Below are 25,601 nucleotides of genomic sequence, written 5' to 3'. Positions count from 1 at the left end.
GAACACCCAGGCCAAAACAACTTTCGAAAAGTTCACATTTAGTTTTGTAGTCGATTGAGCTGATTTTTTACGGTTTTTAAAAAAATTCTCGAATAACTCGAGAAATCGGGTACGAGAATTCTCGAAACTCAAGAAACAAAACATCAGACACCCTAACTCGTAATTAATGGCATTGTATAAAATTCAACATTTACATATAAAATTTCTTTATAAATAATAAAGGCTACTCCATTATACCTGTGTTCAAATACTTTTCACTAGAAGGGGAATTCCCTACAAATTGGCAACGCTGGATACTTAATTCGCGCTCGGGCCGGTCATGGCCGGCGTTTGTTTGTTGACAAATAAATAAACATTGTGAAGTAATTCCGTGTTGTGAAATGATAAAAACAATTGAAATGAGCGCGTAAACTACTGTACTTCAATGTAGTGTGTGTGTATTGTGCCGTTTATCAATGGAATACAGTGAAATCATTGTGTGAAATGTGGTTGGCGTGAAAAAATAACCTCAATGTTGTAATGAAAATTTTATTTCTACCATCATAAGTTAGGTATGTCATTAAATATTCCTTATATTTAAATGATAGTAAATGTATCCACCTTTCTAGTCATATTATAACACATTCCATACAATTATGCAGAATAATGTTTTTTTTTTGCGACAAATTGGATTTTTTCCAATTGTTTTTTTGACCAAGTGTTTTGAAAAGTGTTTTAATGCATAAAGCTCTCATTATTTGGTAAAAGCTTATAAGGGTTTTGTAATACTGTCAAAAGAAACAATCGCTTAGAAACATCGCGTTTTGTAGACAATCATAAAAATCTCATAGGAGGAATATTCTTCGACAAGTTCAACTACACTAAAGCAAGTAAAAATAATCTTTTCGTATTCTAAAGTTTTTCTATAGATCAAGCTATAGACAAAATGGTCCCAACTGGGTTTTGAAAAAAGCTTTAAATTCTTATCGCCATTTTTATTTTCAAAGAATGATTATGAAATAGCCGAGAAAAATTTCTTTTCTTTTTAAAAAGTAAATCTAAGTTGAAAAAGCCTAGAACTTCTTGGAAATGGTTTGTTTTGTGAGTTATTTTGTATATTTAAGCTTTCTATAAATATTTAAAACCGAAAATCGATAACTGTATTTTTATTAAGTTTATATTTTATACTTAAATATTTAAAATTTAGCGAGCGCATTACTTTTATGACAGGTTTTACATCACTTTTCACAATGTATTTAAAGTCGCACGTTAATTTGCGCTTTCCAACCGATTAAACATTGCGCGAAAAAGTCAGAAATATTAATATCTAATTTCGCCATGTTGCAATTTATATAGTTTATATTTTGTAAGCCATTAAACATGAAGTCTATTAGTATTAAGAGAATTGCGTCCTATGTTTGTAACGCTTTAGTATTTTGGTTTTAAAATAGCATTATTAAGAAAACTATCATAGACTATAAATTATCTAAAAACTATCTACAAGACTAAATAAAAACTGTCTACATTCTACAAATGGTCTTGTAGCATTCTAGAAGGGTTACTTCAGAAAAAAGATAAGAATGACTCTTAACACTACCTACAGATAGTTTCTCAAAGCACTCTTGTGATCTACTAATAAAGTTGTGCCCACTTTTACTTTAAATTATCTAGAAACCTTCTTTGAGATATCTTGAGGGAATTTGAACTCTTAAAATATTCAATCGAATTAAATTCTATTAGATGTCTTATAGTATATATTTAGATATGGGTGTGCTGCTTGGGACGCCCGTTAGCCTAACAGAGTGAATAAAATGTTCCATGAAATTTCACATTAGACAGCTAAAGACTTTTACGCACACTATAAACTTGTAAAGGTTTCCTGATCTTTAAACTTTGTCAATATTTATATAGAATTCAGTTCTTTCTTAGTGATACACTAGTTATCTGTATCCTACACTAACATGGTAGGCTACATACGAATGACAAAACTTTTTTAGTTAATGCGTGTAGCATTTGGAATCGCGAATGTGTAAAAAATTATACCGAAGTCGATTTTTAAACTACATATATAATGCCTTTCAAATATAATGGCACAAACCGATATAGCTCATTTCTATTTATAACATAGCTGCATTCAGAATGTGCTAAATTATATTCTAAAAAAATACCGAGATTTTCATTGTCCAAAATAAACAAGTGACAACATAGACTGGTGTATGATTTGTCGGCTTTGCACGTTAGATGTGATTCAGATGTTTCTAAATCGTATTCCTGATGATTTTTTTTTGTTTTTTTTTATACTCTCATTGCCCTGCTCTAGGGAAATCCCTGTATCGCGGGTGCCATGGACACACGTACAGAATAACAAATTACATCCAAACTCACGAGAGAAATAAATCATCATCATCATCATATCAGCCGGAAGACGTCCACTGCTAAACATAGGCCTCCTCCAAAAATTGCCAGACTAGCCGGTCGGACGCGACGTGCATCCATCATATTATCTACATATTATATATGTCATCCACCACCCTTACCAGGTCATCTGTCCTTCTAGTAGGGGACCGTCGCAATGAACGACTTCCAGTTCGTGGTCTCCTAACGGTCAATATTAGTCAGAGAAATATTTGTATGCCCTACCTTTATTTCTCTCGTGAGTTTGGGTATAATTTGTGGTTGTTTATATGTGTGTCCGTGGCACCTGCGACACAGGGTTTCCCTAGTGCGGGGCTATGTTGAATGTGTGCGTTATTTATTTATTTTGTTTATTATAATGTTGAATTTGATTGAAATTGGCAATTGATATTGAGATAGGTCACCATTCTAGAGAGCCATCGGTATACAGTTGTAAAGAATGTTTCTAAAAATGAAAGAAAATAAAAACATATCACTTCTCATTTCAGATTATTTTAACAAAAACCAAACATTCACTATATTTTGCCAATGGCCATGTCAGCATCAGCACTTTACAGGCGCAAATATAAAAAAAGAAAAATCTGAGCACAAATCCCCCTCGGGTGCAGATTCGCACGTTTCGCGCTTTTGCGTCCCTTTCATAAAGAGCTTAAATATTATTTATATTTTTTACTCATAAAATACACGTTGCTTTTCGATTAATACGTGAGCTGCAAACCCACGATTTAAGACATTTCGAAATGACCCAAAAATACAAATATATGTCACATACACACATAAATGATAACACACAAATATACACGTACTCGTAAAATAACAATACAATATATATATTTCTCGGCACTTATATACCACATGCAATTTTAAACTACAGGTGGCAATTCAAAATACATAGAACAGTATCAATTGTAACCAATGTACACGAATATCAAACACGAGAACACATAACAAACTATATACCCTTATTTTAATTTCAGCTCTAGTAACTAACTTCTCATTTGCCTGTACCATACGTTGTGTTTTGTCAGACACTAACTCCGCACGCAAAATTGGAACTAACGGTTACAGAACATGGTCTACATCAGAACAGCTTAGGTTCTTACTTGATGTGACCTATTTATGTTTCCTTTAGTTTCTTATATGTACGGTGTAATACTTTCTTGTAACGGAACTTCCCTTCTTAAGCTTTGTTTATTTGTACTAGTTTCATAAAAGTTCTTTGCTCGTGTTAAGTACATGTAATGGCGACATCGTGCAAAACTTAGGTCAATATACGTTACTTTTTACGCTCGTGGTTTAAGAGCGATAGGGAATAAAATTAATATAATAATTAAAAAATATGCAATATTTAACCATAAATCAGACAACACAATTTAGTAAAAAACAATGCAACATGTTACAGTAACATTTCACCGTTATCGATAACGTAGAGAGATCCCGTGATACTGCGCGCGCGATCGCTCGCCAGATAAAGAATGAGGTCAGCGACGTCTTCGCTTTCCGCTATTTTCCGAAGCGGGTAGTTTTTATTGCGGCTCTCATATAATTTATCCACTTGTTTCTTACTGAAACCAGCATTTTCAGCAAAAGGTGTTCTCGTTCCTCCAGGATTTACAGAATTGACTCGCACTCCTTCAGATCCTAGCTCCAAAGCGACGCATTTCGTGAACTGATCGAGAGCTGCTTTTGAAATGCAGTATGGCAGGTAGTCCACGTCGTTGATTGGTTTGAAAGCGGCTACACTCGACACGTTTACTATGTTGCCTTTAGATTTAATGAGATAAGGTGTGACGAGACTTGTAAGGAGATACACCGACCGCATGTTACACGCCATAACACGGTCATAAGGTTCGATACCATCCTTTATGCTCCCTCTAACTCCCACTGCAGCGTTGTTCACGAGAACGTCAATGCGATCGAAAGCCTTTACAGTTTTCGAAACAATATTCTTCACGTCCTCATCGTTGGTGAGTTCAGCTTGAACGATAATCGGTTTTATCCCTTTGGCTACTTCGCACTTTGTTGCGACGTTATTTAAGTTAACCATATTTCGGCCGACGAGAACTAGTTGAGCGGATTGTTTGGCAGCCATTTGGGCCACAGCTGCACCAATACCCGAACTGGCGCCAGTGATTATTACTACTTTGTTGTTGAAGTCCATTGTCCGCGGTGTCGCACTAGTGACTAGGAGTACAGATAGTAGGCAAGGTTTATATTCACAAACACGTTTAACCTTGATGGACAATGGAAACCCTTCACGCAAGCCCGTTGATAATTATGTGAAGGTTGCGTTCGTTCCTAGTAAACAATAATACTAACAAAGATGATTAGATAAAAACTTCTTTATTTATTTAATACAATGATTGCGTTAGCGCGTGGCTTATAACAATAAAAAATGTTTTGTAAAATCATATAACTAAGTAGTTGTTGCCGAATTTGACCAGTTAAATTAAGCAAACTAACAAAATAACAAATATAGAATATCAAAGATATCATACAAAAGATTACTTATAAAATAAGTCAGGGTGTAAACATGGGTTATCAAACGACTAAAAACCAATGAGTTTAACAAATTTTGCAAATGTAAGGAATATGATATACTAAAGAAAATAGTTTAAAAAAATACTTCGATAACCTAACTTACCCCTATTTAGGGGTTGTTTTGAAAAGTACTGAATCGTGTATTTCTTTATTTTGTCGTTATAACATCCACACCAAATTTCAAATAAATCACATCACGCGTAAAAAATTTCGAATACTAACTTTAATACCACATTTTAATACTTCGATATCCTAACTTATCCCTATTTAGAGATTGTTTTGAAAAAAGTATCGAAAACAAATCTGAGCAAAGCACACTACCCATTAAGTTGTTCCCATTTATACTTTAATACACTATTTCACCGCTATTTAATGGAAGTTTTGAAAAAAATTATGTCCATCTCTTATTATTTGTATTATAAAATATTTATACTAAGTTTCATCTTTGTAAGTTCAACGAACACGATTTTTCATACAAATATTTTTAACCTTATTCACCTTTTTTAGTTTTAGTAGAAAAATCCGTTCTTAGTACGTCTACACTAAATAAAAGTAGGTAACACCATAGCTTGTGACTAACAGTTTTTGCTAAGCGCACATCTACTACTGAATTGCTTCTGACCCTACTTCTTTATATGTATATTTAAATAAATAAATAAATATATTATATAGAACTATAAATAGAATGAATAGCAGGCTAAAACACATCGACATTACAGACTAATTCCTTCTGACTTCATCGGGACTATACTCTGTAATTTCGGTACCGACTCTGAGGCATGCAAATTACTTGAATGATTATTCAGGCATAGTTTACGCTAAACTTTGATGGAAATTTCAGTTCTATTAATAGGCGTGTGGGGTCGACGTTAGTCTAAGGAATATTGGAAGCATTTGGATGGGTTTATCAGTGCTGCCTGCATGGAAGGCATCGCTCGGGTCCGTTAGCTTATGTTAACACGCGTGCTGCCTCAGCTCTGAAGTGTCAACAAATCTAATTCTGTTGTATTATAACGAGCAAATTTTCAGAAAAATTATGCGATTAAAGTTTGCATGCGTTGTATGAGCTCATAAATAAGTACACATAGTTTTATGATCAAAAAGTACATTCGTATTTTTTTTGTATAATTTATAAAATTTTGCACAAATTATACAAGGTTATCACAGACTATATTACTAACACCATGAACAATAGCTTTTTCAAAACTTAAACTTACTTTACTTAAATTTACCAAAAATAAACATTTAAGTCTTTGTTATACTTTCTGACACTTTTTAGATCTGTGTCTGATAGTAAGGTAGTAAACTTAAGTTTAATATGGGTAAGTATGGTCAAGTCACACAGCCACTGAATCAATGCATTTATTGCAAACCAAATTTCCCGATCGCATAATTTCACGAAATTCAGCCGTTAAGTGGCCACGTCGATCATGTGATTTAACACCTCTGGATTCTTGTTTATGGGATTATGTTAAAGACAGAGTCTATACGGAGCCAATCGAATCGATTGCAGCCTTAAAATTCAAAATTCGTGAAGTGGCTAACAGAATAGACCCACCATTTTGTCAAACAGTGATTAAAAACTTTGACGAAAGAATCGACATCGACATAACTGTGGTCGTGGTGGACATTTATCACAAATCATTTTTCATTCATAATTGCCAAACCTTACTTTTTTTAATACAATAGAAATTTGAATGAAAACAAAGTTCTTGTTGAAAAACCCTATATATGTGGAACATTTTAGGCAAGCCGATGGGAATTAAGTTATATGGACGTCTCGTCATTGCTACATACATTAAAAGATTATGACACGTGTTCATTGCCCACATCGCCGTTCATCTACTTTTATTCCTGTGGTGGCAGTACTTCCTTAGACGAACTCTTTCACAAGGAGCTCTACTGCTACTAAATACAGTTTAATATAGTAACAAACATGTATGTCATTTTCCATAATATAAAATTAAAAAGTATTAAATGTTATTTAAAACATCGGTCTCTTCTTTCAGACTGTAAGGCGAATATCAATCCGAATAAAATAGACGACAAGAACGCAATAACATGTGAGAGAGACGAAGTGTCAAGGGATCCAGAATGGGTGTCCCTGCCGATAAAATAAATTTCACAGGTAGAAAACGAGCAATCCTTGAAACTTGGAAACGTGCCTCTTCAATGTTTTGAATAATACGCAGAATCGCGCGTTTCTACCCCAGCAACTTTTATAGAAATAATTCAGTACATTGAAGTGGTAAAGTAAACATGGAGATTTAAATCTACTAAAGTATTATTTTATATATCATAAAAGCACAACTTAGACAATTATAATTAAATATATATTTTTACGATATCATTACATTTTTTTTATTCATAATACCAAGTGACGGGACGAAGAAGTCGTGCGCCTGGTGCTAAGCGATACGCGTGTCTGTAACAGTTGCAACGCCACTCAGAGCTTTAGGTAAATCGCAAAGATCTGAGGGGCACTGCCCCGGCGTTCATCACCTTGACACATAAAATTGATAAGTTCCGTGTGCCTGTAATTTCACCAGCACCCTTAGTCTTCAAAACCGGAACGCAGTAATGCTCATGTAATAAGCGTTACTGCTTGGCGGCAGAAATACTTTTCTGGACGATCTCTTTCACAAAACTGCTATTAAGTTTTATAGTTAAATTTCATGGTTATGAATGTCTATTGTTTTTCAAATTATAATGTCATTTCGTTCGGCCTGATGGTCTATTTTCCCGATTTGGCATTGCTTAAAGGAGTCACACTTATGAAATCGGCTAATTGCATGTTGTACATGAACCTTTTTGACTGGCTTAATGCGATTGAACTTAAATATGTTTGGTAACACCCTAAGCGCCTAGTTACACGAGGAGAAAGTTTTCGCGTGGCCGCCGCGCGGCGACCGCCCGGTTACCACGCGTTCATGTACATTAATGGCGAATCTGAATTCTATTTACTAGGCAGCAACATAAATTCCTCTGAATAATACAACCGCCGCAAGGGGCGCCGCGTAGTACAAATTCAAGCCAGACTCCCCGTGTGTCCGGGATGCTCATTTAAGTTAAAACGTAAAAGCTAGACGCATAGAGCTTCTTTTGCCATGACAAACGCACGCGATCGCTGCGCTGCGGCAACGCGGACTCCGCTCGGCAACAGACGCGGGGTGAGCGCGATGAAATTCGTGGCGGATAAATGCGCCCTAAATATACTCGAAAGCTACCTAACCCTACCGATACGTATACATATAGTACACGTTTAAGATTGTCCCTATCTGATGATCCCTCGAAGCAAGCAAACAGAACCAATTTTACCAAAAAAGAAACAAATTTACTTGGTAAGGTAAGTTTGCCTAGCTTTAGTATTTCAGATTGGATTTTAAACGTTGATCTTCTCGTCAATCACAATGGCATGGCGTGGCAATCACGCGCTAGCAGCGTGAGCGGATTCATATATTACAACAATAAATCTAAAAAATGCCATTGAATGCTTATGTATCCAAGATATGTTACGTTCATAGTAATTGAAGTTTGGAACCATTCGAGTGGCAACTGCATTGCCGGGGCATGGATTATGATTTTTCGGAACGGAACGAACATGTGAAAAATAGGTAATAAGTAAAACACAATCAAAAAGGGAAAACAGACTTAATATAATTTTTTTAATTAATCTTCTACCTTAGAACAATACTATTTCTAAGGTAATCAATAGATTTGCTTGCTGTTTTAACGCTTATAAATTACAAAAATGATTACAATTAATATTAATAAATTTTCTATATAAAGCAAATAACATAGATAGAAAAAAGGAAAACGTCGAACAGATAATTGATGACTTTACTGCAACAACAACGTGTATATGCACTTATAATCTATGATCAGGGTACATGCATCCTTATAACACTCGCTACAGAAAAATTTACTATCTCTATCTTCAATTAGCAACTATTATTTATTAGAATAAACAGAAAAATAATTAAAATATAACAATAATGTAAATATTTTTGCTAACTTACACTTATGTATGTATGTGATTGCTAGTGTTTTATTTACTTTAACATGGTAATTAGTGCATTTACTAAATACATACAACATCATTTTTCTTGAAATTGTATAAAATGGCGCACTTCACAAATGTCACGTTCATCCCTTTGCTCGACGCAGACTAATTGTAAGAAATCCCAATTAGGGCATTTTCGTATCTTTACGACTCGGACACAAGTATGGTAACTTCATAAAAACGTAGCGGCGCGGCTTGTATGTATGTACGCACGTCCGCCGGGCGTCATGTACGGATGCATAGATTCGCACAATCTCGCGGTTTACTCATGTTGCACAGCGTGGATCATCGCATATAATAATATGTATGTAGATAAATTGTCAAATATTGGCATTTATCGACTTCTTAGGTTTTCGTGATTGTTACACATATGAAATGAAACTATTTTTCGGAACTTAATTGCGTACATTTGTTTTTTTCAAACAAACCAATATCTTAGGCCCTTTATAGGACCATGGACCAATATCTCAAAAGGACTGTCAATCACCATACTATAGATAGTAACTCTGAAAAAGGTCAAAATCCCGTCTCATATATAGGTAGAGCTGATCAATAGTCTAGAAGTAGTTTGTATTATGTAAATGGCTGTGGATATCAATAAATTTCTCTTTAATATGTAATATAAAAAAAATCCGTTTTTTTCCTTGTAATAGGTCGGTACAGGGTCAACAGCACGTCAAGCTTGACACTTAAGACTTAAATCCAACTCTATGCGACGATTAGAACGGTCCAAAGTACAAAGTGTCAAGCTTGATGTGCCCTTGAGTGTACTATTTAAATATTGATAATTACCTAAAATTATTTGTTATGATAATACACTAAAATTATTTTCTGAACTTCGACAAATATGTGTGTCAATAGATGGCATTGTGTGTTACAAACTAATTTATAACTTAACGCTTCCTAACATGTGTAGATGGCGCTAATCCTAAACAAAATAAAAGAATAGCGGGCACTATACAGAAAAATCTGTATATTGAGCGCCATCTAGTTGATTTGTTTGTTATCATTATAAATTAGACTAGCTTTGATAAATTGCAGCTTGTCAATGTAAAACAAATTAGTTACAAAAATAGCCATTAGGTACTCGCTGGTGTACCAACAGGTACTAAATACACGACTTCGCTGTCTTCTATCGCTATTAGCAGTCCTATTGAGTTACTGGTTCATGATAGAACCCATGGTCACGACTGACTGGAATATTGACAGGCTGACAGAAATAATAATATACTTTATTGATATACAGGTCTGTAATTAACCAAATTCAAAAAAGGAAGAGGTTCACAATTAGACGGTGTGCTTTTTTTTGCATGTATATTAAGCGATAACTCATTGGCATTTGTGAACTGATTTTGATGATTCTTTTTTTTCGGAAAGATGAGATACCCCTCAGTAGTGGTTCCATTTAAATTTGAAGGAAATATTCCACCTCTAAGGGTGGAAAACTAGGGGATGAATCCGGTTTCGCGCACTTTCCCGTAACCGATTTCAATAAAACTTAGCAAGTATATCTATTTGGTAAGTTTTATTGAAATTACATCTAATCCACGAACTTTTGAGGTTGGTTTTTTTTAATTTAACTTGTGATTCTGAAATTAATTAGATTATTTCAGTGTTGTACTGTAATAATAACTACCAATTGCTCCTTATCCATTTAATAGAAATAGAAGCTCGTGCCCAGAAAAGCCATACTTACTAATAGTAGAAAATTGGTTTGATATATGAATTACAAGGAATATCTTTACACGAAATTCATATTTTTCAATTATTTTTATTGATACCAAGTGAGAGGATGAACAAGTCGTGCGCCTGGTGGTAAGCGACACAGGGCGATTGCTGTTTGAATACAGCGGTTATGCATATTTTAGACGAATGAAAATATAACTTTTGAACATCCCGCGTCTATCCGTGTATAATCGAATAATATAAAAAACGTACAGGACAATGCCGTGTGAACGAAGCCTTACCTTTCAAAACCGAAACGAAGCACATAACTGCTTGGCGGCAGAAAAAGGTAAGGTGGCAGTACTCCCCTGCAGGCATTCGTCTAGGGCCTTGGACTTTTTCATATGGAGCTCTACTGCTACTAAAAGATTACCTACCTCTGAATCGAGCAAACCTATAAGAAGCCTAAAGATTTGATTGATTTTTTGGCGGTCAAAACCATGTGTGACCAAACAAGATCGAGTAATTTTATTTTATTTACAAAGGCCACATTGTTTCTTAATTACTTATTTGAGTGAGTTAACTATTTATCGATATTAATTATACAAATATTGGCCAATCTAAAATTGTTATTTACTAAGGACGCCGAGTGTCGAAATAGTCGATTAACTAACCCATTTATTATGGGTATTTTATCGTTTATGCATATCTTATAATTGACTGTAATGCGCTGTACTATAGCAATGAATACCTAATTATTATTGATATATTATAGTGGAGTATTAAAAAAAAAGACCACCATAGTAGTAAAAATATGATGATATTTAATAAAATAAATATTACTGAGTACCTAAAAAGGACTGTATGCCATACTTTAACAATGAATACCTAATTATTATTGATAAATTAATAATGGAGTATTTAAAAAAATATGAATATCATAGTAGTGAAAACATGATGAAATTTAATGAAATAAATAGTACAGAGTACCTAATGTTTAGTAAGGAAAACACTTTATAAATAAACTTTACAACTAAATTATATATTGTTAGCGAATCGTTACATTAATTTATTTTATTTTGTTAGAAAACTTACTAAAGCAAATTACACTTTTTACATTACACAACTGGCGGGCGCCATTACGAAAAACATCTTTGACTGGAAAAGACGTGGTTTTGCAAATAAAAAACTATACTGCATGCAAAGGTTATCGTATGCATTGTATCGATTTTATGAAGTTATTTATTATAACACGCGCATCCCAGAATTAACATAAAAGCAATCGTCTGTAAAACAATAGACGATCGATAACGTATTTTTAGTCGAACGACACTGTGGAATTTGAATTAGGCGTAGGCGCACCTTTAGAAATATTAGCGGTTAAGAAATTGTGTCAAGTGACTAATAGAAGAAGTAACCAATACATTGGTTAAATAATAGTAATATAAGATATTTAAATATAATTTTGAATGTAACTACAATTGTAATACAAGAAAATAATACGAATATAATTTATATCTTTTATGACTTGTAAATGTTAATTTCGCATATGTGTATGTCTATGTCTGTGCCTGTCCCTGTGCCTGTGCCTGTGCCTGTGCCTGTGCCTGTGCCTGTGCCTGTGCCTGTGCCTGTGCCTGTGCCCGTGCCCGTGCCCGTGCCCGTGCCCGTGCCCGTGCCCGTGCCTGTGTCCTATCTATGTCTATATCTATATATATGTCTATGAAGTCGCATACATCGCGCTGCCAAGTGACAACAATGAAAGAAATAATAAAGGTGCATGGTCTACGGGCACTACAGTGGTTAAACCATTACCATTTAATATTATACCCAAGTAAGTCTCTCGACATACAGCGTAATAGGATTCATTTAACGCTAGCTCCAGTTTAAAAATGTGTTTTACAACAGAGTTGAACATTCTGTACAAAGGAGTCCGTAACAGTCCCATTGTCACCAAGAAGTCAGAATCTGATGAGGTGATCCCTAGGTCATCGAAAAAAGCGATAAGCAAACTTTTGAGATCGGTTTTTTTTGAAAAAGTTACAATTATGAAATAAGAGTTTCTTATCAAACAGTAATTGACACATTATTTAAAAAATATGTATTGATGAATATGTCTAGTTTAACTCGTACTCTAAAAAGTAAAAAGAAAAGCCCCCACGGAATAAAAACGCTACTTTAAGCTTACACGTAGCATTTATTTTTATTATTCACAACCAAGACAAAACTCAGCCAATCCTTTCGACTTTCGCACAAAACAAAAGTCATCAAAAGCCAAGCTAAAGTTGATAACATTATCAAAAACATAAAAGGTGTCTGCTCCAAAAAGATACCTCACAGTGGGTGTTCAGTCAACACAGCATGTGGCAACATTCGCAAGAACGTTTGAAACTGATGCGTATGGCTCAAGTCTCATCTCAAACTGAATTACTACCCAAATCGTATAAACCGCCAAAAAATAAAGACTCCTGCTAGCTGCCTCAAGCAATTGCTGACGTGTCTCAACTTTCACTGGTTTTTTTTCTTAGAGAATACTAGTAGCCAACATTGAGTGAGCCCAATACAGCATATAACGTGATATAACTATAAGTTAGGTGGTAACCATAAATCTTGCCAATGGATCACTCCCCTTTCTCTCATAATTTATACTTTATTATTGGAGGCTTATACTTCTTACGACACCCCTTTGCAAACAGTGTCTTTACCTTTTATGTTTTGCTTTTGTTGTTTTTAAGATAGTTCAGTATGTCTACAAAATCCAAACTAATATTATAAATGCGAAAGCGCCTCTGTCTGTTACGTTTTCACGCCTAAAGCACTGAATAAATTTTGATGATATTTGGTACGGATGAAGATGATACCTAGACGAAGGATAAAGGCTACTTTTTAGGGGTTTTAAAGGGGGTGAAATCGAGGATGAACGTTTGTATGGAGAACCAATAAAACTATAAAAAATAATATAGTACAGTATGCTACTCGAAGTACTTGTTCTACACAGATGAAGTCGCGGACATCAGCTAGTAGTTGAACTTCAGACTAAGCTTACCGCTATTTACCCGCCATACGAATAATATTACCTGAAATTATAATAAAACAAATTAATACATAGTTGACTGAGATTGCATGATATTTAAAAAAGTAATAGTACTATAATGGAAATGTGAAGCAGCATTGTATAATTTTTAGTGAAATTTAGTTAATAAAATTGTGTTTCATTGACATAAATAATGTTTCCAATTATTCCCTGCACAATCCACTGCCTGAACTTTAGCTCTATGATACGTTAAAACAATCAGTCAGGCTGCGACCACGGATCAAGGCGCACGTGGCGGTGTAAACCATTTAGCTTCCATTATTCAATAGCTTTGAGAGGACTAACTGTAGCAGGGCGTTTATATATTTAGTGGGGTATTGTGAAACTGTGTGGATGTCTGTCAGCGTCGCGAGTCACGAGTCACGAGTTGACATGGCATGGCAACACAGCGGTTAAGTTGTAAACTTAAGTGTTCCGTAATTCTATTTTAAATTTAATTGTTTTTATCGTGTTATTCTTGTAAAACCCCATTTCATTGCTGAATAATATCATTACAAAATATACTTATACAGTTTTTAAGTGCATACATAGTGATTTGATCAGGTTGAGTAAGTAAACAAAGTGACGTTGAAAACAGTCAGGTTAACCGGCCTAATACTTTTCAAAAAGTGTCTTATGTGAAATAATATCAGTGTTTGCAAATCACATTTATCAATTAAGTTCATTGTTACACAACTGCAACAGTAATTATCGAGGTTAAAGGTAATTTGAGCATTTTCTAGTCACTTTGGAAAGATAGCCGTTACGAATTTGTTTTTAAAAATTCTGTGCTATTTCGTAAGTATTTCCATAATTATTAAGATAAATAGGTAGTTAAACTTATAATATAACTGAAGAGTGGTTATTTTGTCTAATATTTAGTCTTTGTACGGATAAATTGTAAGTAACATAACCTCACTATTTAGTAATCGCTCGATCAGCTGTCTTTCTTGCTAACGTTCTTTCAAATTGTTTTCATTTTCTTTTTCAAAAGCATACACAATGTTTACACGCAAAGCTGCTGCGGAACGTCAATTGGAGGATAAACTCCAACACGCTTTATTAGAACTCAAAACAGCAAAGGCACTGAATGAGCAATTGCTAACAGAAAGAAACGATAGTGAAAAGGAAATATTGGACATTTTAGATAGGAATAGGCAATTAAAAAGTGATATGGCTGAATTGCTTATACAAATTACGGAGGTACAGTACCAAAGAGACCAGCTGTGGTAGATGGATTCGACCAAAGCAGCAGCGCATTCGAAGAAGCCCTTGCACGCATTTCTTCATTAGAATGTGACCTACGAGACGCATACAATCAAATAACTATAATGGAACAAGCAAGGGACGAACAACAGTCAACACAGTCGCAGTCCCTATTTGACGAGCTGATCAGCAGTGCTCCCACAATGGTCTGTGCTGTACCACCCTCCTGTTCAGAACCAATCACCACTGATCTGACTTGTGAAAGTAACTCATTTAATTCAACAGCTTTAGCTTTAAATTGTAGTAAAAAAAAATTAAAAAAGTATGTCAAAATTAATAAATACATATCCAGTACAAATAAATTAATAAAGAAAAATGCAGCATTTTGTAAAAATGTATCATTAAGAAAAGAACGTCAGAGTTTGTTGAATGAATTGAGTGATTGTACACAAAATCTTGAGAAAAATAGGCTTAGCTATGAATGTGACACACAGCGCCTCCAGGCAGAATTACATAGTGTAACAAATTCATTAAAATTAATAACACAGAAATATGAAACTGCGCAACAGGAGATTAAGGAGCACACACATGCTATGGATAATTTATTAGATTTGTGTAGATATAATAATGACAGATTTGACTCTTTAACAAATAATCAAGTTTGCAATTGCAAAGAAATAAAACCACAATCCTCCCTGTCTGTGTGTGTCACTAATCCCTCCTCATTGTTGTTGCAGGAATCTAGTTTAGAATCAAAAAATACCTCTTTGTCAATAACTAGATCAAATGAAATTCAAAATAATATAGTTATGTATAGTGATGAAATGGGTAAAAATATAGGTTTGCAACTTAACCACCTAGGATTAAAATTAACAAATATTTGCATGCCAGGTGCAACATACTGTAAAATATTAGATAGTATTTTGTCAACTAAGTTTGACAAAGACACTACATTAATAATTTTAATTGGCAGAAGAGGAAAATGTAACAAAAAAGATTTAATATTTTTCACAATTAAATAATTTAATTAATATAAAAGAAATTATTTTGTTAGCTTTTCCCTTCAGCAATTGCCTCACAACAAGTGAAAATAATTTGAGGCATAACTTAAATAGGACATTACACAGCTTGACATTTCATTATAGTAAATTTCATTTTATGGATACTAATAATTTTATTAGTAAATATTTTTATTTGACTAAAGATAGGTATTATCTTACTAGTTATTTTAGGAGACAGATAGCAGAGATGCTATCATATTATATTAATAATTCAGCCAAATCATTGGCTACCAGACCGGCTGCTTCTATTGAGCAGTCCGTTGACATAGGTCAGTTTACTGACAATAATAATTCTGTTGAAATTAATTCAATTTCTAATTATTTAAATTAATTAATAAGACAACGGAGAGATACTCTTGCAACACATTGACAGTAAGAAACCAACCTAAAACACACAGAAATAAAATAAATTTTATATTAAACCTGGTGCACCAAAATATTCAAGGCATGAAAGGCAAAGAGCTAGAAATAGAATTATTTATTAACTGTAACAATATTGATATTCTTTGTATTACTGAACACCACTTTCTATCACAACATCAGTTCATGTTTAGCTTCAACAATCACCAGGTGGCTAGTTCGTTCAGCAGAGAAAAAGCTATTCATGGCGGCTCTTTAATTCTTATTAAAAATAATTTAAAATTTAAAGAACGTACAGATATTGTGAGCCTATCTATTGAGCGGACTATAGAGATATCCTGCATAGAGCTTGAACGGCTTGTTATATTAAGCGTGTACAGACCCCCTCATTCATCTTACGAACTATTTGAAAAAAGATTAGATGAAGTTTTAGCCAAATTAAATAATATAAATAAATATATTGCTGTTTGTGGTGACTTCAATGTTAACTTATTAGAAGATTCCAGTGCTAGCAGTAGGCTCATATCATTTTTCCAATGTTATAACCTTGTGAATCTTTTTTTGGTGCCTACTAGAATAACTTCTACTACTGCCACTTGTTTAGACAACATTTATACCAACGCCGTACCTAGTAATAAATCTATTATAAATAAATTAACTTCAGATCACTGCGGTCAATTGGCCACTTTTAATATAACTGTTGACAAAATGCCGAAAAAGGATATCACATGTGTTCCGATAAATAATGGTCGACTTAAAGCTTATAGAAATAACGTAATGCTTAAACTAACTGACATTCCGTACGTTAACGATCCCAATAAATTGTATAATTCAGTTTTCAACATAGTGAAAAGTGAACGTGATAATGTTTTTAAGTCCAAAATCATAACTATTAATAATTCATTGAAATTTAGTGAATGGGCGACTGTGGGAATTCACAAAAGTAGACAAAGGCTGTATGATCTTTACGATGAAAGAACTTATAACACTAGTAACAGTTTTAATGATTTTGTTAGGAAATATTCGAAAATGTTTAAACGTGTTTGTGTGGCAGCCAAAGCAATGTTTATTAATAATAAAATAAACAGCAGCGCGAATGTAGTAAAAACGACTTGGAATATTATAAATAGCGAAACTGGAAGGGTCAAACCTCGTAACTTAGATTTTCAACTAAGATTTAATGACAAAATTGTAAACACAGACGCAGAAGTTGCTAAAATATTTGAAATTTTTTTTACCAACATTCCAATTTTGACTACTAATTCGTTAAATTCATCTCCCACGGCCGCTGAATCCTTACTAAAAGAAAATAATGCAGTTAGTAGCACTAATTTAAGGTTCCGTCATGTATTTCCAAACGATATTGTTAAAGCCTTTAAGTCTATAAATATAAAAAATACTGCTGATCTTGATGGTCTTTCAGTCAGAGTAATTAGTTCTATAGTTGATTGTATTGCGCCTTACTTAGCCTGTGTCTTTAATAAATGTGTTGATGATGGTGTCTTTCCTGACCTCATGAAGCAAAGTAAAGTTATTCCACTTTTCAAATCTGGTAGTATTTCTGACCCCACCAATTTCAGACCTATATCAATACTACCAACTCTCAGTAAAATATTTGAAAAAATTATTCTAAATCAGATGTGTGCACATTTTTATAGTAATAATTTAATGTCTCCTAAACAATTTGGTTTCACTCGGGGTCGCTCTACAACCGACGCTGGTGTAGAGTTGATTAATCATATATTTGATGCATGGGAAGTCTCACATGATGCTATTGGTGTATTCTGTGACCTTTCCAAGGCTTTTGATTGTGTGCACCATGATAGACTGGTCAGGAAACTTCGCCATTATGGTGTGGCGGGACGTGATCTCGACCTTCTTAAATCGTATTTGCGTGGTAGGGTACAGAGGGTCGATGTTAACGGTACGAGATCGTCAGGGTCTGTAATTAGCATGGGTGTCCCTCAAGGTTCAATTCTAGGCCCATTTTTGTTTTTAGTTTATATTAATGATTTACCTAGCCTTATGGAGGGTATAAAACATGAGATAGTATTGTTTGCTGATGATACTTCCTTATTATTTAAAGTTAAAAGGCACCAATGTTCCTATGACGATGTGAACAATGCTATATCTAAAGTAGTTGATTGGTTTGCTGTTAATAACCTACTTCTTAATGAGAAAAAAACAAATTGTGTGAAATTTACATTACCCAATGTTAGAGAGACGGTTACAAACATTGTAGTTAGAAACGAAAAATTGAATCTTGTGGATACAGTTGTATTTCTAGGTATAACGTTAGATGCTAAATTGCAATGGGGTCCCCATATAAGTAAGTTGTCAAAACGGCTCAGCTCTGCAGTGTACGCGATTAAAAAAATAAGGAAACTTTCAGACGTCGAAACCGCTAGATTGGTTTACTTCAGCTACTTTCACAGTCTAATGACATACGGCATTTTGCTTTGGGGTAATGCCGCCGATATCAATAGAATCTTTGTCCTGCAGAAACGTGCAGTTAGGGCAATTTACAATCTGGGCCCCAAAGTATCTTTGAGAGATAAGTTTAAGGAAATTAACATTCTTACACTAGCCTCACAATACATTTATGAAAATATAATTTATGTTAAAAGGAATAGTAATTTCTTTATGAAAAATAGTGACAGACATAACATTAATACGAGGAATAAAAATAAACTAGCTTTTCTTGATAGTCGTCTTCACAAAGTCAAACAATCATTTAAGGGGCAATGTATACGCTTCTATAACAAGATTCCGGTTGATATACAAAATTTGCCTTTCACGAGGTTTAAAACTATAGTGAAACAAAAACTTTATACTAAAGGTTATTATACAACTTCTGCGTACTTGGATGACAAAAATCCGTGGTAGTAACCCGTTTAGCTCATGGAGGTAGTCTCAATCTGATGTTTCAAATAAAAAAATATTGTAAATGTTATTTACAAAGAGCAACCCCTAGAGTTTCTTGCTCATTCTTCTCAGGGGAATCTGCCTTACGAATGAGCGGTAGAGTTTAACCATTGTGACGATTTCAAGTGTAATAATGCTTACCTATGAAATAAAGATTATTTTGATTTGATTTGATTTTGATTTGTGTTTAGTAGAAAGGGGTTTGTTTCGATTTTTCAAAATGAGAAATAATAACAAACAAATTTTTGAAGCGAAATTAAAATATTCATGAGGACATGCTCGCTGTTTTTAGGTGTCCAAAGATCATCTTGATACAAAAAAGTCGTTCTAAAATATCGGTTTTTGCGATTATTACACATAGGAAATGAAACTATTTTTTCGCGGAGTACTTCTAACCGCGTCAAAGAACATTTATCTGATGTCAAACACTTACGTAAAAAAAGTCTGCTGTCTGCAAGCATATCATGGATAAACCTACACGTTCAATTAACTTCGACAAACTCCAGGTTCTCGCAAAAGAAGTCGTTGGTGTTATAAATCTACACAGAGTGCTGCGACAGTCCATTGAAAAAAAATCAACAGGGAAGATTATTTCTCTGTACCAAATCGGTGGCAGTACCGTGGCAAGTTTGGGATTCAGTATTTCTTTTAATGAAAATCTCACACAGACATAAGACTACAGTACCAACTAATAGGTTTTATTTTATTATAATTCCATTATTAATTATTCAAAAATGTAATTCAATAAAAATTCATATTGTTAAAAAAAAGTAATATACTATAAGTACCGTAAATTGGAACGTTCTTATAAGGTGGTTTGCATAAGTATTAGATACAACTGGTTGACGACTTTACCATCTCAGTCAGCTTTACAGGGCCCGAAAAGTTGGTTTGTTTCAAAAAACAAGTATACCTACTCGATTTAGATTCGAAAAAAATGACAGTCAAAAAGTTATTATTGACTACTGCTCGTTCACTGTCCTGACTTCCCTGAAAAGAACGAGCCAGAAACTCTAGGGATTGCTTTTTTAAATAAACTTAAATACCATGGAATACATTTTGAATCAAATTTGTGTGACATCTAGAGTCATGTCGTCTTTTTATGCAATTTTATCAAACACGTATGGTCTTCAATTTTTGATTTTTCATTTAAAATACTTTTTTATTTAGGTTTTAAGCTTGGGAAATGATAATCTTAATATATGCTTCGAAGTCTTATTGTAAAAATGTAGATAGTTCCTCATAAAAGAATCGTTTACCTTGTAACGTTGTAAATTAATAATATTTCATTTGTTTTAATTATTGTAAAGATGTATTCGGAAGAGTCCCGTGTCCAGCAGTGGAACATATAGTTGAGATATCGAGCGAGGAATGCGCGCGAGCCATTTTTTTATAGGCGACAACTGGTTCGGTTCCTTGCCCCCTTTGCAGGGTATCAGGCAAGCCGCTGTCCCGCTACCGCTTGGACGACGGCTCACTCCGAAATCTGTCTTAAAGAGTGACGTACGCGCATTTTCTTCATAACAAGCGATTTCGTATGCGGTCTCCGCCAAGTTCATTTTTTTATTTTTGGATTTTAAAATAATTAATCTTTAGTGTTTTTAAACCCACTTGTTTGGTAAGTATTGAACACGTAATTTTCTTTTGCCTATTATACTTTTTAGTAACGCTTATTGAAATTGTAGTCGTAAGGGTTTTTTTTATTTTGTAATGTTTGTCTATTTTTTGTAATTTGAAATGTTTAGTAAATGTTAACTCCGTTCGGATTGTGACAATCACGCAACACTGCATACATAACATGGTGCTTTTCCCACATCTTTGTTCGCTGCCGTTGTCACAGTCAGGGGAGCAAACCGTGGACAGTTGCTAACTGGTTCAATGGGTATTCCAGGGTCCGAGATTTCCGGTACTTATTACCGTTCTCAGCGTCGGCTGGCCTGTGCCCAGAGAGCGACACCGTGCCCCGGACGTAAATTCGGCGGACGCCGTCAACCCTCACCCCCGGACTTCATATTCGGCGGACGGATACGGTCCTGTACCGGTTACTTCAACCCCGGACGTCACTTAGCCAGGGGAGTACCAGCTGCTGGTCGTAGGAAGGCAAAAGTTCAGTGAATAACCGTTGGGTTTAAAAAAAACGAACCGCGCCCAAATAAATTTGTTTACAATGGTATTCCTTCTTTTATTTAGAAGACCCCCGTAACAACCTTAGATAAACGAAATCGTGGTACCATGAGTTTGGACCTAGTTCTACGGTTGAGATTATGGATATGTTCTTTCCTAATAAAATTGTGTATATTTTCCGGACATGTAAAATATTTGAGTAAATATACTGTGATACCACGTCATAATACCAGTCTCCTTAAGCTTTTCTCTAAGAAAAACCCGAGAACATAAACGCTACACAGAACAAATCGCTCGGTTTTGCAACACAAATATGGTTTATATTTTTACCGCTTTGCCACACATGAGAATCCCGTAGAATATTAAACTATGGAAGTAACTAAAGTAAACTAGTGTAGCAGTACCAACATCGGTAAGCTCACGTATTCTACGGACTGTGCATGCAGCGGAGCATGATCTGCTGACCAATATATGTAATAAAATATATGTGGCAATCATTAAAGTCCACTTCTAGATTAAAACTGATAGTTCTATTATTATTAGGAAATGAAACTTTTTTCCGGATTTAAATCGCGTATATTTGTTTTTTCAAACAAACCGACGTTTCGGGCCCTTTAATACAGGTCTTATAGTCATGGATGACTGGTCAGTGAACCGCGACCATGGCGTGACGATTTAAAGCCGGAAAAATAGTTTCATTTCCTATGTGTAACAATCGCGAAAATCTAAGAGCTCGATATCTATTATTATTGTCATAAATGAAAAATATCGTTGAACAAAAGTAAAATGTCTGTCCTTGACAGACGACTTTACAAGGCCACAGTTCTTTTAAGAGACTACATTTAAATATGCTTTATAATAAAATTCCGGCTGATATACAAAACTAATTATTTACGAAGCTAAAAGCCATTGTAAAATATATAAAACTTTTTACAAAAGCTTATTGTAAAACGTCTGTGTACTTGATTGTAAATGATAATCTTAATATATGCTCCGGAATACTTTTGTAAAAACGTATAAGAATCTAACTAACGTGAGTGAGTGAGCGAAAAAAAGTGAGTTACGACTAGTTCCGAGATTAATATTATGGAAATCTTCTTCCTTAATGAAATTATGTATACTTTTACGGGTATACAAAATATTTGTGTAAATGTACTGTGTCATGATACCGGAATCTTTAAACATTTCTCTGATAGAAATCCGAGAACCTAAACGGTATACAAAACGAATCGCTCGTATTTGCAATACAAATACTTTTTATAAATATCTTTATTTAATTAAGATAATATACAGTTAAGGTAATAAGGACAATAAAAGCTTAACTACTAGAAAGTAAAACTAGGATTTTTATATTATATGAATAAAATTGAGTTCCCGCGGCAAGGTGCCCAAGAAGCTGGCAGAGATCCCTCTTTGTATTGCTATACTAATGCGTTGGGCAAGATAGCTGCCGGCCCTTGGGTTTCCCAGAGAGTCAATTAATTTTTTCGATAAAATTTTGTACAGATGAAGGGCACTGGGACCCCACGGGCCAAGCGTTTCGACTCCAAAGGCTGTAAATAGTTAGTCGGAGCCGAGATCTTTTATTTTATTTTATTTATTTGTGAAACATGCAGCATTAGGGGTTAAAGTATGAAATTGCCGTTTTATTGCAATAGGTTCTTTGAATTTTCATAAAATCTTCATGGTTTGAGGTTTTCGAATGAAACTTTTTTCAAAAGGTTTCTGTGATTTTTTTTTTTTAATTTGAAACATATGAATATCGACTTTCAATTGTTTTTGTTATTCAATTTAGACAGGAAAGATGGATACTGCGAAAATTCAAGTGATTTTTTAATACGAGTTCCGACGCGGAACTAACGCGGCAGAAACAGCCCGCAATATCAATGCTGCGTTTGGAGAGGGGTCTACTAATGAACGCACCGTACGATTTTGGTTTAAACGCTTTCGTGATGGAAATTTCGACTTAAAGAACGAGCCACGAGGAAGACCGCCCACACAGGTGAATAACGATGAATTAAGAGAGATAGTGGAAGCCGATCCTAGTCAAACTACCCAGGAATTAGCGGCATGGTTTATCGTTACCTTACCCACAATATTGACTCACTTGCGTCAAATCAATAAAATAAAAAAATACGAAAAATGGGTGCCTCATGATTTGACTGATCTGCAGAAAGAAACGCGTGTTGAAACTTGTGTTGCCTTGTTGAACCGGTACAGAAATGAAGGAATATTGGATCGAATTGTAACATGTGATGAAAAGTGGATTCTTTATGATAACCGGAAAAGAAAAATGCAATGGCTGACCCCAGGTCAAATGCCACAACAGTGTCCTAAAGCAAAACTTACCAATAAAAAGGTAATGGTAACTGTTTGGTGGTCTCAGCATGGTGTTATTCACTATAGTTTTCTCCGATCTGGTCAAGCAATAACGGCAGATGTCTATTGTGCCGAACTCCGAACCATGTTGACAAAACTAGCAGTAAAACAGCCCCGACTCATGAATCGATCTTCACCATTATTGCTCCACGACAACGCGAGACCTCACACAGCACGAGAAACCATTTTGACCCTTCAGGAACTGCAGTTAGAAACCATTCGTCATCCTCCGTATTCACCAGACCTTGCTCCAACGGACTACCATTTTTTTCGTGATTTGGACAATTATCTACGTGACAAGAAGTTTTCTTCCCAGGAGGCAGTACAAAATGCTTTCACACAGTTTGTGCAGTCTAGATCGTCGGAGTTCTATCGCAAAGGCATTAATAACCTTCCCATTAGATGGCAGCAATGTATAGATAATAATGGCAACTATTTTGATTAAATAAATTTGTTAAAAATTTAAAAAATAAACAATTTAGATTTTCAGTACAAATCGGCAATTTCATACTTTAACCCCTATTACTTTTCTGGTATTATTTTTTTAAACAAATTGAAAGTGATGTGCTAGGGCACTTTTTTGTGTTAGGTAAGTGTCTAATACACTAAACTTACATGAAGTAATCGACGGTAACAGGCGATCTGGGTAGAACAACGGTTTGAACTGTGCGTGCTGAATGACGAGGCCCCGGGTCCGATTCCCGGTAGGATGAGTTAAGGAAATTTCCTATTATATGTTATATAAAGTGACAAGACGAACAAGTCAAGTATCTGGTGGTAAGCGACCAAAGCGACACGCCTGTCCATGGTAAAAGTCAAAGTCAAAGATCATTTATTCCATAGGTAAAATAAATTTACACTTGAAAACGTCACATTTAATCTACTAGATACTGCTCGTTCACTACGCTGACCTCCCTGAGAAGAACGAGCAGAAACTCTAGGGATTGCTCTTTTCAAATAAACTTAAATGCTATGGAATACACTTTGAATCAAATTTGTGTGGATTCTGGAGCCGTGTCGTCTTTCCATACATCTTTATCTAACACGTAGTCTTCAATTTTGTAATATGATTTTTCGATCAAAATATTTTTAATGTAGTTTTTAAACTTAGGAAATGATAAACTTAATATATGCTCGGGAATCTTATTGTAAAAAAGTATACAGTTCCCCATAAAAGAGTTGTTTACCTTGGTTGAACGAAATCGTGGTACCATGAGTTTGGACTTAACATGGACATAACATTTGCAGTGCCAATCAAAGCTTTATATCGAAAAGATCTGAGGTGCACTGCCACTGCGCCCTGACAGGCGATGGGCTTATGTCTCTTGGTGACTCAAGAGACATAAGTTGATAAGTCCCATATCCCAGTCATGCTCAATGTAAACACAGCTTGGCGGTTGAAACAGGTAAGGTAGCAGTACTTCCCTGGACTAATACTTTCACAAGTAGCTCGACTGATACTTATCATTTGTCTTCCATTTTGTAATAGACTTTTCAATTAAAATATATCATTAAACTTAGGTTTAGCAGCTGAGCAATAGTACATTATTGCAAAGGCCAGGAAGTAAGGGATTGCTGGACGAGTAAGAGTTACTTTTAGAGTAGTTGAGTAGTAGAGCTAGTTAATAGTTACTACCACTCATTTTCGTGTTTTCGCGACCAATACACAAAAAAGACGGCAAAACAAAAGAACACCAAAACACTTTAGTTTAAATGTTACCGCCATTTTCTTTATTTTTTTAACCGACTTCAAAAAAGGAGGAGGTTCTCAATTCGACTGTATGTTCTTTTTTTTTTTTTGTATGTATGT

The 25,601-nt window shown here is 34.7% G+C and overlaps 2 protein-coding genes across 2 annotated transcripts in view; both read right to left on the bottom strand.

Annotated features, from left to right (window-relative positions):
- Positions 1-25,601, bottom strand: part of LOC113238179 (semaphorin-2A) — a 512,200-nt gene that overhangs the window by 403,507 nt on the left and 83,092 nt on the right. The gene's annotated exons all lie outside the window — the stretch shown is intronic.
- LOC113238182 (uncharacterized oxidoreductase SERP2049-like) lies at positions 2,430-4,564 on the bottom strand. The gene has a single exon (XM_026474947.1). The coding sequence runs from the start codon at positions 4,553-4,555 to the stop codon at positions 3,791-3,793; it is 765 nt and encodes a 254-aa protein (XP_026330732.1). The 5' UTR covers positions 4,556-4,564; the 3' UTR covers positions 2,430-3,790.

The sequence above is a fragment of the Hyposmocoma kahamanoa genome, unplaced genomic scaffold, assembly GCF_003589595.1.
Source record: "Hyposmocoma kahamanoa isolate Upper Pololo Valley unplaced genomic scaffold, ASM358959v1 95, whole genome shotgun sequence".
Taxonomy (NCBI): domain Eukaryota; kingdom Metazoa; phylum Arthropoda; class Insecta; order Lepidoptera; family Cosmopterigidae; genus Hyposmocoma; species Hyposmocoma kahamanoa.
Note: the sequence above shows the minus strand (reverse complement) of the source record. Positions and strands in the feature narration are given on the sequence as shown.